Genomic DNA, 16940 nt, shown 5'->3' on the forward strand with positions numbered 1-16940 from the left:
ACTGGAGAATAAAGCAATTTTAAAAGTTTTATAATATATTGCAGAGAAAAAAAAATGTTGTTAAGTTTTGTAATAGTAATGAACTAATGTTCTAATAAAAAGGTGCATTCCTCACAAGAGTGTCTTACATTCCAGAGTTACTGCTTTACAGATCGGGAAAAGATAGGGGGCAGAGTCAGTCATCAATCAATTTGCTACTACTTTGCGGTGCTGCTCCGTATTTGATTGCTCTCTTCAAACAGCGCTTTGCTCTGGCTGCACTGTGTTAAGGAAAATTAACAAAGTGCAGCCAGAGCCCTACACTGTTCCAAGAGAACAGTTTGATGTGGAGCAGTGCTGTAAAGCAAAAGTGCTAACAGTTCTTCCATGTGTCCCATTCTTTCTGCAGACATGCTGTATTTTCGGCGATGACTTCTCAGATCACAGCATGTTTTGGGGACATGAACTAGCACTGTCTAGCTGTGAAAAGCTGCTAAAAATGCCCTGAGATTAGAGACAGCTTGTAGGGGCTTAGAAACAGTCAGAAATTTAGAGGTTTATAAAGTATATAAAAATATAATGTTGGTTGCGCGGAGATGGGGAATGGGTAGTCAAGGCATTATCTGTCTTTATAAACAATAAAATAATCAAGTAGACTGTCCCTTTAAGGGAACTATACATCTTATAATTGATATGTACAATTTGTGCATCTGCCTGGCATGCAATCTAAGAAATGGCACAAAGTAGTGTGTAATACTCAAACACACTACGACACCAATCTTGGCATGAACAAAAAAATCCCACCGAAAAACACACAAAGTGAAGTTGGCGTTCTAAGCATGGAACAAATGAATATTTAAATGTTTTTTGAGAGTTATGTTAAAAAAAAACAACTAACTAACTCGTTCAAGAATAAATCAAGTTAAAATGTATCGTAGAATATACTATTTATTTAATATCCCTATGTAAAAACAAAATTCAGAGTGAAAATTTCAAAAGATATTCTTTAAAAATTACAATCTCCAAGGAAAGTCGATTTATACCAGCGTTCTCGCCAGGTTCTATTTTATGGGCACACCACCCTGCTGATTTCACTGACCACCCAGCTAAGATTTAACTCAATATTAAGCTAAAATTAGCTTATATAAAATGTTCCAATGCTGCACAAATTATCATTAAATCAATGTATGTTAAATCATGGAATAAATTTATCTTAAAAGGGACAGTCTACTACATAATTTTTATTGTTTAAAAGGATAGATAATCCCTTTATTACCCATTCCCCAGTTTTGCATAACCAACACTGTTATATTAATATATTTTTTTACCACTGTGATTACCTTGTATCTAAGACTCTGCAGACTGCCCCCTCATTTCAGTTCTTTTAAAGACTTACATTTTAGCCAATCAGTGCTGACTTATAAGTAACTCCACAGAAGCAAACATATTGTTATCTATATTGCACACATGAACTAGCGCTGTCTAGCTGTGAAAAACTGTCAAAATAGACAGATAAGAGACGGCATTCATGGGCTTAGAAATAAGCAGATAAGCTTTCCTAGGTTTAGCTTTCAACAAAGAATACCAAGAAATAAAGCAAATTTGATGATAAAAGTAAATTGGAAAGTTGTTAAAAATGACATGCCCTATCTGAATCATTAAAGTTTACTTTTTACTTGACTCGTTTTAAGTAACATTTATAAATAACAGAAAATGTTATAATATTTCAAAACATTATATTGTCCCTATCCAGCTACGTCATGATGCCACCCGGCTGGAAACATTTTCTGTGGAGAACACTGTATACTATACCCCATAGGCTCATAAAATTCTTCTGATGAACTAGAAACGTTTGTGTAAAAGGTGCCTTACTTTTAGCCCTAAACAGACTTCTTAGCTTGCCGCAAAATGCAAGCACGCTGAGCAAGCTTTTCTGTGGAAATAGAGCACATAATAGTATTTACTGGACTATAACGATCCTGACGCTGAACAGTCAAAAATAAAGAGTCACATGATGTGCCGCATTCTTCCTCTTTAACATATTTTTGCCTAATTTCTGATTTTAGTGTGTGTCATTTAAGAATTCCTATTTTTCTCACCTTTTGAATTTCAGTTCTCTATCTACTGGGGTCACTCATGTGTATTTTCTCAAAACAGTTAAAAGGGACAGTAACAGTTTAATAAAACTGAAAATAAGCATGTACATAAATGGATGCCACTGTGAATGTGTAGGATGTCTGCTTTGGGAAGGAAGGTAGACAGACTGAATCTGGATGCCAGGTAATAAAAACACAATGTCATGGATGGTAGTCTTTTTATTGGCTGTGTAGTCATATTCTGATCTTCTGATTTCAAGAAAAAAAAATGTGATAACCTCAGGGGCGGGGAGGAGGAGCCTTCTAGGGGAACTTTCCAAATGTAGAGAAGTCTAAAAGTAAATTCTATAACCTGAATGAATGCCTTTGCCAGTCTCATCTTCCTTACACGTCGCTCTTGATCTGCTGCACCTCTCTGCCAATCCCTTCACTGGCTTCCTCTTGCCTCCAGGATTAAACACACAATGCTCACTCTGACATACAAAGCCCTCAACTGCACTGCTCCCCCCTATATCTCAGACGTTGTCTCCAGATACTCTCCCTCCGGTCCCCTTCACTCAGCTCATGATCTCCTCTACTCTCCTCCACTCTTGTTACCTCCTTACATTCCCGTTTACAGGACTTCTCCAGACTGCCTCGCTCTACAAGACTCTACCCTAGTTTTGAAAGCTTCAAGCGCTCCCTAAAGACTCTACTGTTCAGGGATGCATTGCACCCAGAGGCAGAACTTTTATTCACTTTCTGCGATTAGATTTTTTTAGTGAAATTTTTTCTGCAGGTCATTTTTAAATAAAATTCAATTTTAAATTAGACAGTTACACAAAGGCACCAGTTCAATTGCAATGTGTTGGTTAACTGAAGAATAAAGCCATTTTTAATTTTTATAATATAATTGCATTGCAAATTAGCTGCATACAAAGACATTTGAAAATGCTTCTTGAATAAATCTGTTTCCTTTTCTCTTAGTCTAACAGAAATGTAGTAATAAAAAAGATGCAATGCTCATACGTACGTCTTACATTCAGAATAAACAGCTTTGCAGACTGGGAAAGGCTAGGGGGAGGGTTTGAAAAAATCTCTGAGAGACCGTCAACAAGCAATGTGCTGCTGCTTTGCAGCGCTACTGCATATCTGACTGCTCACTTCAAACAGCACTCTACTCTGGATGCACTGTGTTGTGGAAAACTTACACAGTGCAGCCAGAGCACAGCTCTGTTTGAAGAGAACTCTCTTATGTGGAGCAGCACTACAAAGTTCAAGCGCCTACAGTTCCTGCATGTGTCCTGCTCTTTCTGCAGACATGCTGCATTTTCTGCGATGACATCTCAGATCACTGTATGTTCTGCCTTGGGAACATTGCATACAACCTACACTAACCTTCCTATCTCCACTGCTATCCCCTTGAACCCCTTAGCATGTAAAACCCCTTAGCATGTAAGCCTATGAGCCCAGCTGTTTGTAGTTCATCTTCATAAAAAACGAATAAAACAGTGCAACTCTCGGCAGGACCCTCTACCCATTTGATCCCTGTAAATGTTATCTTGTATACCTCCTATGTCTATAGCGCTGCGGAATCTGTTGGCGCTCTACAAATACATGATAATAAAATAATAATAATAATAACCTGCAAATTAAATAGCCGGTTAAGGCAATTTGCAGCATTTTAAAAACCTAGGTTATAGATTTTTCTGGCTTTTTAAGGGCGCGTTAGATAATGAACAATAGCAAGAGATGATTAAAGGACCACTCAATGCAGTAGAATTACATAATTAATAAGAGCATAATAAAAACACAATGATTTTACAGCTACTCTGAATTTCAAATAAGCAGTAGATTTTTTTCTGACAAATTTATTTTGTCTCCCATTTTCTGTTCCCCTATATCATGTGTCTGACATCAGCCAATCACAGACTAGTATACTTAAACCCTGTGAGCTTGTGCACATGCTCAGTAAGATCTTGAACCCAAGAAAGTGTGAATATAAAAAGACTGTGCAAAATGTGATAATGGAAGCAAATTGGAAAGTGTCTTAAAACTCCATGCTCTTTTTGAATCATAAAAGTTTATTTTGTCTCTAGTGTCCCTTTAATGGATAAGCATAAGGGACTTATTTCAAAATACTTAAAGGGACACTGAACCCAAAAAAAATTTCTTTTGAGATTCAGATAAAGCATGCAATTTTAAGCAACTTTCTAATTTATTCTTATCAATTTTTCTTCATTCTCTTGCTATCTTTATTTGAAAAAGAAGGCATCTAAGCTATTTTTTTGGTTCAGCCTCTGGACAGCACTTTTTTTATTGGTGGATAAATGTATCCACCAATCCGCAAGAACAACCCAGGTTGTTCACCAAATATGGGCCGGCATCTAAACTTACATTCTTACATTTCAAATAAAGATACCAAGAGAATGAAGAAAATTTGATAATAGGAGTAAATTAGAAAGTTGCTTAAAATGTCGTGCTCTATCTGAATCACAAAAGAAAAAAATTGGGTTCAATGCCCCTTTAATAGAAAAATACCTTTGTACAAAAACATCCATTTAATATTATTCCTTGCAATATCATCAATTTGTTAACTAGTAGTTTTATTATATGATATCACTATAATATTTTTTTTTAAATGTGTGTACAGTTAAAAAAATATATAAACTAAAAATTTCCAAACTCAAATACTGACCTTTCCCTGTTTCCAACAATCTCTGAAGAGCTTCCAGTTGTTGCCGTGTTTGTGATCTCTTAACCATAGAATGTGCCGTTCACAGATCCAAGAATGTGGAATCTCAGTGAAGCTTTGAGCAGACTCTTCCTGCGGTGGTTTGTGGCAGCTCTCTGTAATATCCTCCTCTGGGTCAGGTTTTATGTTGGGTTTATTTGCCCTTGCTGCAGGAATTTTGTTTTCTACCACAGATGCAATGATGTCATCCAAGATGTTTGGCACGGACCTTCCACTTTTGTTCTGTTAAACGATTAAAGTAAGTGAAAAATAAACTAAATATAATAAGAGCTTAAAACTAGATTTCCTTCAGGTTTAAATAAACGAAAAAACGGTGCACAAGAAACCACAGGGTGTTAAAGGGATACTGGACTGGCAAAATGTTTCCCCTAATATGTTCCTAATAATTTGTTATACCAGCTACAGTGTTTTAAAGGGATATAAAACCCAAACATGTTCTTTTGTGATTCAGAGCATACCGTTTTTAAAAAAAGTTTCCAATTTACTTCTATAATCAAATTTGCTTTGTTCCCATAATAAAGAGATACATTGTTGTGTTGAAGAGATACCTAGGTATGCATCTACATGGCAGGAAATAGTACTCTCTTGTAAATGGATAACATTTTTGCAAAACTGCTGCCATATAGTGCTCCGGAAATGGGCCAGCTTTTAAGTATACTTCCCTGCTTAAAGGGACATTCCGGTCAAAATATAAATGCACATAGATGACTTACATCTATGACTAATATAAAAGGGTAAAGACAAAATTAAACTTTCATGATTCAGATAGGGCATGCAATTTTAAACAACTTTCCAAATAACTTATTATCAAAATTATTTTGTTCTCTTTGTTGAAAAGCATACATTGGTAGGTTCAGAAGTAGCACTGCACTACTGGGAGCTAGTTGATTATTGGCGGCTGCACATATATATCTCGGCAGGGGCTCAACCAATATGTTCAGTTAAGGGCTTAGTAGTGAATTGCTGCTCCTTCAACAAAGATCAAGAGAATGAAGCAAATTTGATAATAAAGTAAATTGGAAATTTGTTTAACCCTTTGAGTGCTAAGCACTTTCCCACCTGGGTGCTAAGATTTTTTTAACAATTTTTTTTAACTTTTTTTTTTTTCGTTTCAGACCCCTAATACTTACACTGTTGGAAAGGTTTACCTTTCCAATGGTGGGTCTTGGGGGTCTGTAGCTGCTTAGATGCCTGAGATACAGACTTCTAAGCAGCATGCCCCCTGCTCCTATACTTAACATTGTTAAGTATAAATAAAGTTGCGCGGTGACGTCATCACGTTATTGCGCGTGACGTCACCACGCAAAACGGGAAGCCCCGCCGATGCCTGTCACTCTACAGGCACGATCGCCAGGGTAGGAGCGGGTGGGAGCTCCCAGATCTCCCTCAAGGTGGGAGAGTGCTCTGAGCCGTCATTAGCCCCAGAGTGGGAAACTCTGTGAGCCGTCATTAGCACTCAAAGGGTTAATATTATATGTTCTAACTGAATCATACAAGAAAAAATATGGGTTTCAGTTCTCTTTAAGCCTTTACAGTTAAAATGCAAACGAGCGATAACATCAAATCATACCAAAATTTAGCAGAAAGAACATAAGTTCTACATTGTCTCAATTCCTTTATAAAGGCTTTTCTGTATAGCTCTGTTCTGACTTGTCCATGTTAATTATATTATAAAGGTTACCCATACATTTCATATTCAATTAGAACTTTGCTTTGCGTACAGCTCCCAGTTCTTTGTTATCTTTGGCAAACAAGTAGTGTCTGAGAATGCTTTTTGCCAAGAGTTTTCCGTATTTTTTCCTAACCAGGATTTCTGCAATTTAAATTGTCCTAACTTGCCGCTTGGATGTGTTTTGAATTTAAGCAGCATAGGGCTTTTTTTTTTTGTTTTTTTTTTGAGATGCAAAAAAGCTCTCTTCATAAATTCATAGCAACTTACTTGTGATCCCACAGAGTACACAGGGGCAAACGCAATACCAGCATCCGTGGACCCCAGGCGCAGTTTGCCAGCGGTTGTGGTTAATAAGTCACGTAAGGTGGAACCCGGTTCATTATTTTGAGATATAGGAGAGGACGTCTTGCAATTGATAGCTTCAGCAAGGTCTAATTCTCTTTCTTCTTTGATATGTTTTCCATTTGGAGACTCTTTGTTTTCTACAAGTGAGAAAAAAAAAACTATGGTAACAATTTTATACGCATTTATACTTCAATATTTGTTAGGAATCGTATTTTACAAAAGTCTAGATCAAGCGGTCTAAATAGATAGCGATGCTTAGGGAAAGATTTATCATTGATTAGAAAAACAAGGTTCACATGTAGTGAACCTGTCAACATTAGATTACAAATTGTGGGAAGTATTTGTTGCTCATATTTAGCTTTGCACAGGCGGACGCTCGTGCAATGCCCCCGGACAACTGGTTGTTCAGTGTATTTTATTAGCTTTTGACAGCCAGAGAGTGCTAGTTCATGTATGGCATATAGGTAACATTGGCTCACTCCCATGGAGTTATTTGTGAGTCAGCACTGATTGGCTAAAATGCAAGTCTGTCAAAAGAACTGAAATAAGGAGGCAGTCTGCAGAGGCTTAGATACAAGGTAATCACAGAGGCAAAAAGTGCATTAATATAACTGTGTTGGTTATGCAAAACTGGTAATTGGATAACAAAGGATCTATCTTTTTAAGCAATAACAATTTTCAATTAGACTGTCCCTTTAAAATGACATGCTCTAATGAATTACAGCACATAATTTTTCAACTATTGTGGCCCTTTTCGAGGCTTATGAATGTGTGTGCTGGACTTTAATTTTTTTTTTTGCATGCATATCATTGGTATGCAGTGGAAAAATGGCAAGCTCTTATTCCTTAGTATATGTAACTTTAACACTAGTAACCCTGCATTGCTTTGTATTTAACTCCCACAATGGGATTAAAAACACAGTTAAAGTACTGCTTGGGAGTCGCAGAGTGTTGCTGATAACGAGCAGATACTGCTGAGTCTTGTGACTACCGTTGCTGATTGGGTCAGCAGCTGTGTCCGCTCAAGACCAGCAGTTCTCTGTGGCTGCAGAGCAAAACTGTAACTATGTGTTTAAGACCTTGGCAAGGATTAAACACAAGGTATTATAAGGTCGCTTGTGTTAAAATTACATACACTAAAGAATTTGTGCATATCATTATTCCACTATAAAAGCCTTTAAACTACTGATATATAGTAGGCTTATATAACATTTCTGAAAAATTAATTTCAAATTTCCATTTGAGCTTCAGAAACAGCACAGGAGTAGCTCTTGCTTCTTGTGACAATCATTAACACAACGACTATTCAAGTTGCTGAATGAGGTATTTCAAAGGGACAGTCAACTCTACATTTTTTATTGTTTAAAAAAATTATTTTCTTTCCTGGCATGGAGAGTCCACAAATCCATCCGATTACTAGTGGGAGCTCAACTCAGGGCCACCAGGTGGAGGCAAAGAACACCCCAGCAAAGCTTCAAGTATCCTCCCACTACCCACAATCCCCAGTCATTCAGCTGAGGAATTATGGAAAGAGAAGAAGACACAAAGGGTATAGAGGTGCCTGAGGTTTAGAAAAATTACAAAAAGCCACTGCTTGAAGAATTTTCCTCCCAAAAGAAGCCTCAGCTGAGGCAAGAAAACATCAAATTTGAAAAAGGTATGCAATGATGACCAAGTGGCCGTCTTGCAAATCTGTTCTACAGAAGCATAATTTTTAAAGGCCCAAGAGGAAGCAACAGCCCTAGTGGAGTGAGCCATAAATTTCTCTGGAGGCTGCTGTCCAGCTGTCTCATAAGCCAATCGAATAACACTTCTCAACCAGAAGGAGAGAGTAGAAGAAGAGGTCTTCTGACCCATCTGTTTACCTGAAAAGACACCAAAAAGAGCAGAAGATTGATGAAAATCTTTTGTAGCCTGTAAATAGAACCTTAAAGCACGCGCAACATACAGATTGTGCAATAACTGCTCCTTCTTAGAGGAAGGATTAGGACAAAATGAAGGAACAACAATTTCCTGGTTGATATTGCGTTCTGAGACCACCTTAGGTAGAAAACCTAATTTAGAACAGAGAACCACCTTATCCACATGAAGAATAAGATGAAGAGAATCACACTGTAGAGCCGATAGTCTCCGGCAGAGGAAATTGCCAGCAGAAACAAAACCTTCCAGGACAATAACTTGATATCAACAGAATGCATAGGCTCAAATGGAGCCTGCTGCAGACCTGTAAGAACAAGATTAAGACTCCAAGGGGAAGCAATAGACCTAAACACAGACCTGATTCTAGCCAAAGCCTGGACAAAAGATTAAACATCTGGTAAAATTGCCAGACGCTTCTGCAGAAGAATCGACAGAGTCGAAATCTGACCCTTTAGGGTACTGACTGATAAACCCTTCTCCAGGCCCGCCTGAAGAAAGGACAGAATATGGGAAATTCTCACCTGCCTCCAAGAAAAACCCCTAGATCCGCACCAATGAAGGTATCTACGCCATACCTTATAATAAATCTTGCGAAAAACAGGCTTACGAGCCTAAAACATAGTCTCAATAACCTTCACAGAAAAACCTTGTCAGGACAAGACTAAGCGTTCAATCTCCAGACAGTCAGCTTCAGAGAGACTAAGTTGGAATGGAGGAAGGTACCCTGAAGTAGAAGATCCTTGCTCAGAGGCAATTTCCACGGGGGAAATGACGACAACCTCACTAGGTCCACAAACCAAGTTCTGCGAGGCCACGCTGGAGCTAGTAGAATCACCAAAACCTGCTCTGTTTGATACAAGCTATCACCCGAGGAAGGAGGGCAACCGGAGGAAACAGATAAATTAGACCGAAATCCCATGGCACTGCCAGGGCGCCTACCAGAGCTGCTTGAGGATCTCCTTATCTTGCTCCATATCTTGGAAGCTTGGCGTTTAGATGAGATGCCATCAGATCCAGCTCCGGAACTCCCCACTAGAGGGTTAAGATTAAGAAAATTTCCCAATTGAGAGCCCTTTTTTTTTTTTTTTTTTTTAAACAAGGAACTCCAAAGTGCTGCATCCTTTTTTACCTAGAAGGTAAAAGCACTTACCTGTGGATCCGCTGTAGGGCAGGTACAGCAAACAGGTGTAACAGAATCCGTGCTTGCAGGGAAAAGTACCCATTAAAGGATTAACAACTTGATTTCTTCTCTTTGCACATTACCTACAATGTTACGCAGGCAAAGAATGACTGGGGATTGTGGGTAATGGGAGGATACTTAAGGCTTTGCTGGGGTGTTCTCTGCCTCCACCTGGTGGCCAGGAGTTGAATTCCCACTAGTAATTGAATGGATTTGTGGACTCTACATGCCATTGGAAAGAAAGATAGATCATCCCTTTATTTCCCAATTCCACAGTTTTGCACAGAAAACAAGGGTTATATTAATATACTTTTTACCTCTGTGATTAGCTTGTATCTAATCCTCTTCTGACAGCCCTCTGATCACGTGACTTTTTATTTATTATCTATTGCCTTGCATTTCAGCCAATTAGTGCAGCGTCAGCCACAACCCATGGGCGTGAGCACAATGTTATCTATATGGCTCAAATGAACTAGCACTCCCGTATTGTGAAAACAAAATAAAAAAGCATGTGATAAGAGGCTGTCTGTAGTGGCTTAGAAAAGGGCAGAAATGTAGAGGTATAAATGTTATAAAGTATATTAATATAACAATGTTGGTAGTGCAAATCAGGGGAATGGGTAGTAAAGGCGTTATCGATCTTTTAAAACAATAACAATTTTTGTGTTGACTGTCCCTTTAATGCCGTTTACCTTTCTTTTCCTCTCGTGACTTCTGTTCGGCAAGATCTGCCAGCCAGTGCAGTGAGGAATGAGATTCTGTGGACGTTAACTTGCTATCTGTACTGGTATCGCTTCCTGGACTTGCATTGCCATTTGTTTCCGGCTTTTGTGCAGGGCTCTGAGAATCAGGCAAGCACAGGGAAATCTTATTTCTGTGATTGAGAACATTTTGTAAGACCTGGAGCAGGGAAAGGGAGAAAAGATCGAATTAGAGAAGCAATATCAAATATGTAAGAAACAGTATATATATATATATATATATATATATATATATATATATATATATATATATATATAGTCAAAATTAAACTCATGATTCAGATAGAACATTCAAATTTAGGTGATTCTTCACTTCAATTATCAAATTCACTTTGTTATCTTGGTATCCTTTGCTGAAAACCATACTTAAGAAAGGCTCAGGAGCAGCCATGTACTACTGTGAGCTAGCAGCTGATTGGTGGCTACATAAATATGCTTACCAGATATGCTCAGTCAGGTCCCAGTAATGCAATACTGCTCCGAAACAAACTTCAACAGTTATACGTAAGCAATAATGTCATGATAAAATGCCTTCACACCTTAGAGCATTTTCTTTATGCGCTTATGTCCCTTTAACCCTTTCGTGTCAGGGCTAAAGTGCCTACATCGGAACAACTGTTCCGATGTAGACAAATTGAAACCACACGATCGCAAGATTTCAATTATTGGAACGCGTCTGGGGGGCGTCCGTACAACCCTAGGAACGCCCTCCAGACCGCGATCAAATCCTGAAAGCACAGAAGGCTTCAGGACAGCCGTTAGCTATGATGTTCTATTCTGTCATAACGGCTTTAAAACCCAGTCTAATTATGATGGAATAGAACGGCATAACGGCTTTAAAAGGTTAAACAAACAATGAATATCCCATAAAATATTTAATTAACCCCTCAATGACAGCAACGTACCATGTACTTTGCCTGTCACAATAGGTTTTTAAGGGTTCTGACATTAGCAAGACCACACTATATCTGCTTAATCATGTACATAGACAATAAAAATCAGATTCCCCATATACCCTCAGATCAACGTTGGGCCAACCAGAATAAATTGATCTTGGGGTTGAATCTAGGCACTGAAATGTAACAAATTTAGCAATATTATATATGGGTAAACTCGCAAAAAATGTCATAGGGAACATCTGTGAAGTAACATATGTCCCTTCACTCTCTAATTCAACTGTTCAAGCGAACTGACCTGTGACACGCCATTTACTGCAAGGAATTTGCCGCCCTGCGCGTTTTGCTTGAAGTTACAATGACAGCGTGATTTAATTCCAAACTTGATTCTGAGATGGTGCATAGCCTCTAGGAGATCTGTTAAAACTGCATAACAAAAACAGTCTTTAGATTTTGCTACTGGCAGAGTGAATAGTAACAACGGGTTAGATCATGAAATGCACGATTTAAAGGGATAATTCAGCATAATAATCAAACGCTCTAATTCACAAGAGCATTTTACTATTGTAGATACTTGTTGAAAGGGTTAAAGATAAAATAAATATGCAAACCAGGAGTGTTCTTGTGCCATCCCTGAGCAGGGTGTGGCCAGTAATTGACAGATTCATACATATGCTACTTCTGATTGGCTCATGAGTCGTGTCATTCTCAGGAGCATCTGAGAGTTTAAAGGGACAGTACACCTGGTAATTACTAGAGATATCTGTCGTCTTGCTTTAGATTAAAATTTCAGCCAAGTCTAAACATTTTTCTACCTGTGATCCGCTTTCCGTTTGTGTTTCATTTCATTTTTAAACCCCTTAAAAACTGAGGTTTTTCCCAGTTTCTGTACTTGGCATTTTTACTCACTAATGGTTTCACCTTAGTTATTATTATTATTATTATTGGTTATTTGTAGAGCGCCAACAGATTCTGCAGCGCTAGTTATCTGCTCTCTTGTGCACCCATATATATTATATACAATTTTTAAAACAAACAGGTCTTTCTAGTGATACCTTATATAGGTATATAAACTAATAAATAGGGTTTTTTTTTAAAATGAGGAGGGGGTGTATATATATATATATATATTATTTTGTTTTGCAATTTTCTTCATAACCATTTATGCAAAACTAGTTTAGCTAAAGAAAAATATCTCAAAATAGATTATGTTGTCCTGATTTCAGAAATACCCCATATATGTCTATGCTTCCAAATAATTTTTAGGAAATATAGGCCAAATACTTTACTAAACTAAATAGCAGTTACACCGTTCAAAATTTCTACCAAAAGTGTAAATTAGACATCCCATGGGATTTATCTACTGGGGTAAACACACACAAAAATAAATCTTATTAAAAACAGAATTTATGTTTACCTGATAAATTTCTTTCTCCAACGGTGTGTCCGGTCCACGGCGTCATCCTTACTTGTGGGATATTCTCTTCCCCAACAGGAAATGGCAAAGAGCCCAGCAAAGCTGGTCACATGATCCCTCCTAGGCTCCGCCTACCCCAGTCATTCGACCGACGTTAAGGAGGAATATTTGCATAGGAGAAACCATATGGTACCGTGGTGACTGTAGTTAAAGAAAATAAAATATCAGACCTGATTAAAAAAACCAGGGCGGGCCGTGGACCGGACACACCGTTGGAGAAAGAAATTTATCAGGTAAACATAAATTCTGTTTTCTCCAACATAGGTGTGTCCGGTCCACGGCGTCATCCTTACTTGTGGGAACCAATACCAAAGCTTTAGGACACGGATGAAGGGAGGGAGCAAATCAGGTCACCTAAATGGAAGGCACCACGGCTTGCAAAACCTTTCTCCCAAAAATAGCCTCAGAAGAAGCAAAAGTATCAAACTTGTAAAATTTGGTAAAAGTGTGCAGTGAAGACCAAGTCGCTGCCCTACATATCTGATCAACAGAAGCCTCGTTCTTGAAGGCCCATGTGGAAGCCACAGCCCTAGTGGAATGAGCTGTGATTCTTTCGGGAGGCTGCCGTCCGGCAGTCTCGTAAGCCAATCTGATGATGCTTTTAATCCAAAAAGAGAGAGAGGTAGAAGTTGCTTTTTGACCTCTCCTTTTACCTGAATAAACAACAAACAAGGAAGATGTTTGTCTAAAATCCTTTGTAGCATCTAAATAGAATTTTAGAGCGCGAACAACATCCAAATTGTGCAACAAACGTTCCTTCTTTGAAACTGGTTTTGGACACAGAGAAGGTACGATAATCTCCTGGTTAATGTTTTTGTTAGAAACAACTTTTGGAAGAAAACCAGGTTTAGTACGTAAAACCACCTTATCTGCATGGAACACCAGATAAGGAGGAGAACACTGCAGAGCAGATAATTCTGAGACTCTTCTAGCAGAAGAAATCGCAACTAAAAACAAAACTTTCCAAGATAATAACTTAATATCAACGGAATGTAAGGGTTCAAACGGAACCCCCTGAAGAACTGAAAGAACTAAATTGAGACTCCAAGGAGGAGTCAAAGGTTTGTAAACAGGCTTGATTCTAACCAGAGCCTGAACAAAGGCTTGAACATCTGGCACAGCTGCCAGCTTTTTGTGAAGTAATACCGACAAGGCAGAAATCTGTCCCTTCAGGGAACTTGCAGATAATCCTTTCTCCAATCCTTCTTGAAGGAAGGATAGAATCCTAGGAATCTTAACCTTGTCCCAAGGGAATCCTTTAGATTCACACCAACAGATATATTTTTTCCAAATTTTGTGGTAAATCTTTCTAGTCACAGGCTTTCTGGCCTGAACAAGAGTATCGATCACAGAATCTGAGAATCCTCGCTTCGATAAAATCAAGCGTTCAATCTCCAAGCAGTCAGCTGGAGTGAAACCAGATTCGGATGTTCGAACGGACCCTGAACAAGAAGGTCTCGTCTCAAAGGTAGCTTCCAAGGTGGAGCCGATGACATATTCACCAGATCTGCATACCAAGTCCTGCGTGGCCACGCAGGAGCTATCAAGATCACCGACGCCCTCTCCTGCTTGATCCTGGCTATCAGCCTGGGGATGAGAGGAAATGGCGGGAACACATAAGCTAGTTTGAAGGTCCAAGGTGCTACTAGTGCATCCACTAGAGCCGCCTTGGGATCCCTGGATCTGGCCCCGTAGCAAGGAACTTTGAAGTTCTGACGAGAGGCCATCAGATCCATGTCTGGAATGCCCCACAGGTGAGTGACTCGGGCAAAGATTTCCGGATGGAGTTCCCACTCCCCCGGATGCAATGTCTGACGACTCAGAAAATCCGCTTCCCAATTTTCCACTCCTGGGATGTGGATAGCAGACAGGTGGCAGGAGTGAGACTCCGCCCAAAGAATAATTTTGGTTACTTCTTCCATCGCTAGGGAACTCCTTGTTCCCCCCTGATGGTTGATGTACGCCACAGTCGTCATGTTGTCTGATTGAAACCGTATGAACCTGGTCCTCGCAAGCTGGGGCCAGGCCTGGAGCGCATTGAATATCGCTCTCAGTTCCAGAATATTTATCGGTAGAAGAGATTCTTCCCGAGACCAAAGACCCTGAGCTTTCAGGGATCCCCAGACCGCGCCCCAGCCTATCAGACTGGCGTCGGTCGTGACAATGACCCACTCTGGTCTGTGGAACATCATCCCTTGAGACAGATTGTCCAGGGACAGCCACCAACGGAGTGAGTCTCTGGTCCTCTGATTTACTTGTATCTTCGGAGACAAGTCTGTATAGTCCCCATTCCACTGACTGAGCATGCACAGTTGTAATGGTCTTAGATGAATGCGCGCAAAAGGAACTATGTCCATCGCCGCCACCATCAACCCGATCACTTCCATGCACTGAGCTATGGAAGGAAGAGGAACGGAATGAAGTATCCGACAAGAGTCCAGAAGCTTTGTTTTTCTGGCCTCTGTTAGAAAGATCCTCATTTCTAAGGAGTCTATAATTGTTCCCAAGAAGGGAACCCTTGTTGACGGGGATAGAGAACTCTTTTCCACGTTCACTTTCCAGCCGTGAGATCTGAGAAAGGCCAGGACAATGTCCGTGTGAGCCTTTGCTTGAGGAAGGGACGACGCTTGAATCAGAATGTCGTCCAGGTAAGGTACTACTGCAATGCCCCTTGGTCTTAGCACCGCTAGAAGGGACCCTAGTACCTTTGTGAAAATCCTTGGAGCAGTGGCTAATCCGAAAGGAAGCGCCACGAACTGGTAATGTTTGTCCAGGAATGCAAACCTTAGGAACCGATGATGTTCCTTGTGGATAGGAATATGTAGATACGCATCCTTTAAATCCACCGTGGTCATAAATTGACCTTCCTGGATGGAAGGAAGGATAGTTCGAATGGTTTCCATCTTGAACGATGGGACCTTGAGAAATTTGTTTAAGATCTTGAGATCTAGGATTGGTCTGAACGTTCCCTCTTTTTTGGGAACTATGAACAGATTGGAGTAGAACCCCATCCCTTGTTCTCTTAATGGAACAGGATGAATCACTCCCATTTTTAACAGGTCTTCTACACAATGTAAGAACGCCAGTCTTTTTATGTGGTCTGAAGACAACTGCGACTTGTGGAACCTCCCCCTTGGGGGAAGTCCCTTGAATTCCAGAAGATAACCCTGGGAGACTATTTCTAGCGCCCAAGGATCCAGAACATCTCTTGCCCAAGCCTGAGCGAAGAGAGAGAGTCTGCCCCCCACCAGATCCGGTCCCGGATCGGGGGCCAATATTTCATGCTGTCTTGGTAGCAGTGGCAGGTTTCTTGGCCTGCTTTCCCTTGTTCCAGCCTTGCATTGGTCTCCAAGCTGGCTTGGCCTGAGAAGTATTACCCTCTTGCTTAGAGGACGTAGCACCTTGGGCTGGTCCGTTTTTACGAAAGGGACGAAAATTAGGTCTATTTTTTGCCTTGAAGGGCCGATCCTGAGGAAGGGCGTGGCCCTTACCCCCAGTGATATCAGATATAATCTCTTTCAAGTCAGGACCAAACAGCGTTTTCCCCTTGAAAGGAATGTTTAGTAGCTTGTTCTTGGAAGACGCATCAGCCGACCAAGATTTCAACCAAAGCGCTCTGCGCGCCACAATAGCAAACCCAGAGTTCTTAGCCGCTAACTTAGCCAATTGCAAAGAGGCGTCTAGAGTGAAAGAATTAGCCAATTTGAGAGCATTGATTCTGTCCATAATCTCCTCATAAGGAGGAGAGTCACTATTGAGCACCTTAAGCAGTTCATCAAACCAGAAATATGCGGCTGTAGTGACAGGGACAATGCATGAAATGGGTTGTAGAAGGTAACCCTGCTGAACAAACATCTTTTTAAGCAAACCTTCTAATTTT

General features: G+C 39.9%; 1 protein-coding gene across 3 annotated transcripts in view; it reads right to left on the reverse strand.

Annotated features, from left to right (window-relative positions):
- JMJD1C (jumonji domain containing 1C) overlaps positions 1–16940 on the reverse strand; it is a 551993-nt gene that overhangs the window by 38215 nt on the left and 496838 nt on the right. For all 3 annotated transcript variants that reach the window (XM_053692264.1, XM_053692266.1, XM_053692265.1), the window contains 4 exons: positions 11882–12009; positions 10619–10826; positions 6749–6963; positions 4753–5031 (listed from right to left, as the gene is read on the reverse strand). In XM_053692264.1, the coding sequence (XP_053548239.1) occupies positions 4753–5031; positions 6749–6963; positions 10619–10826; positions 11882–12009 (830 nt within the window). The remainder of the gene's footprint in view (positions 1–4752; positions 5032–6748; positions 6964–10618; positions 10827–11881; positions 12010–16940) is intronic.

The sequence above is a fragment of the Bombina bombina genome, chromosome 9 (assembly GCF_027579735.1).
Source record: "Bombina bombina isolate aBomBom1 chromosome 9, aBomBom1.pri, whole genome shotgun sequence".
Taxonomy (NCBI): Eukaryota; Metazoa; Chordata; class Amphibia; order Anura; family Bombinatoridae; genus Bombina; species Bombina bombina.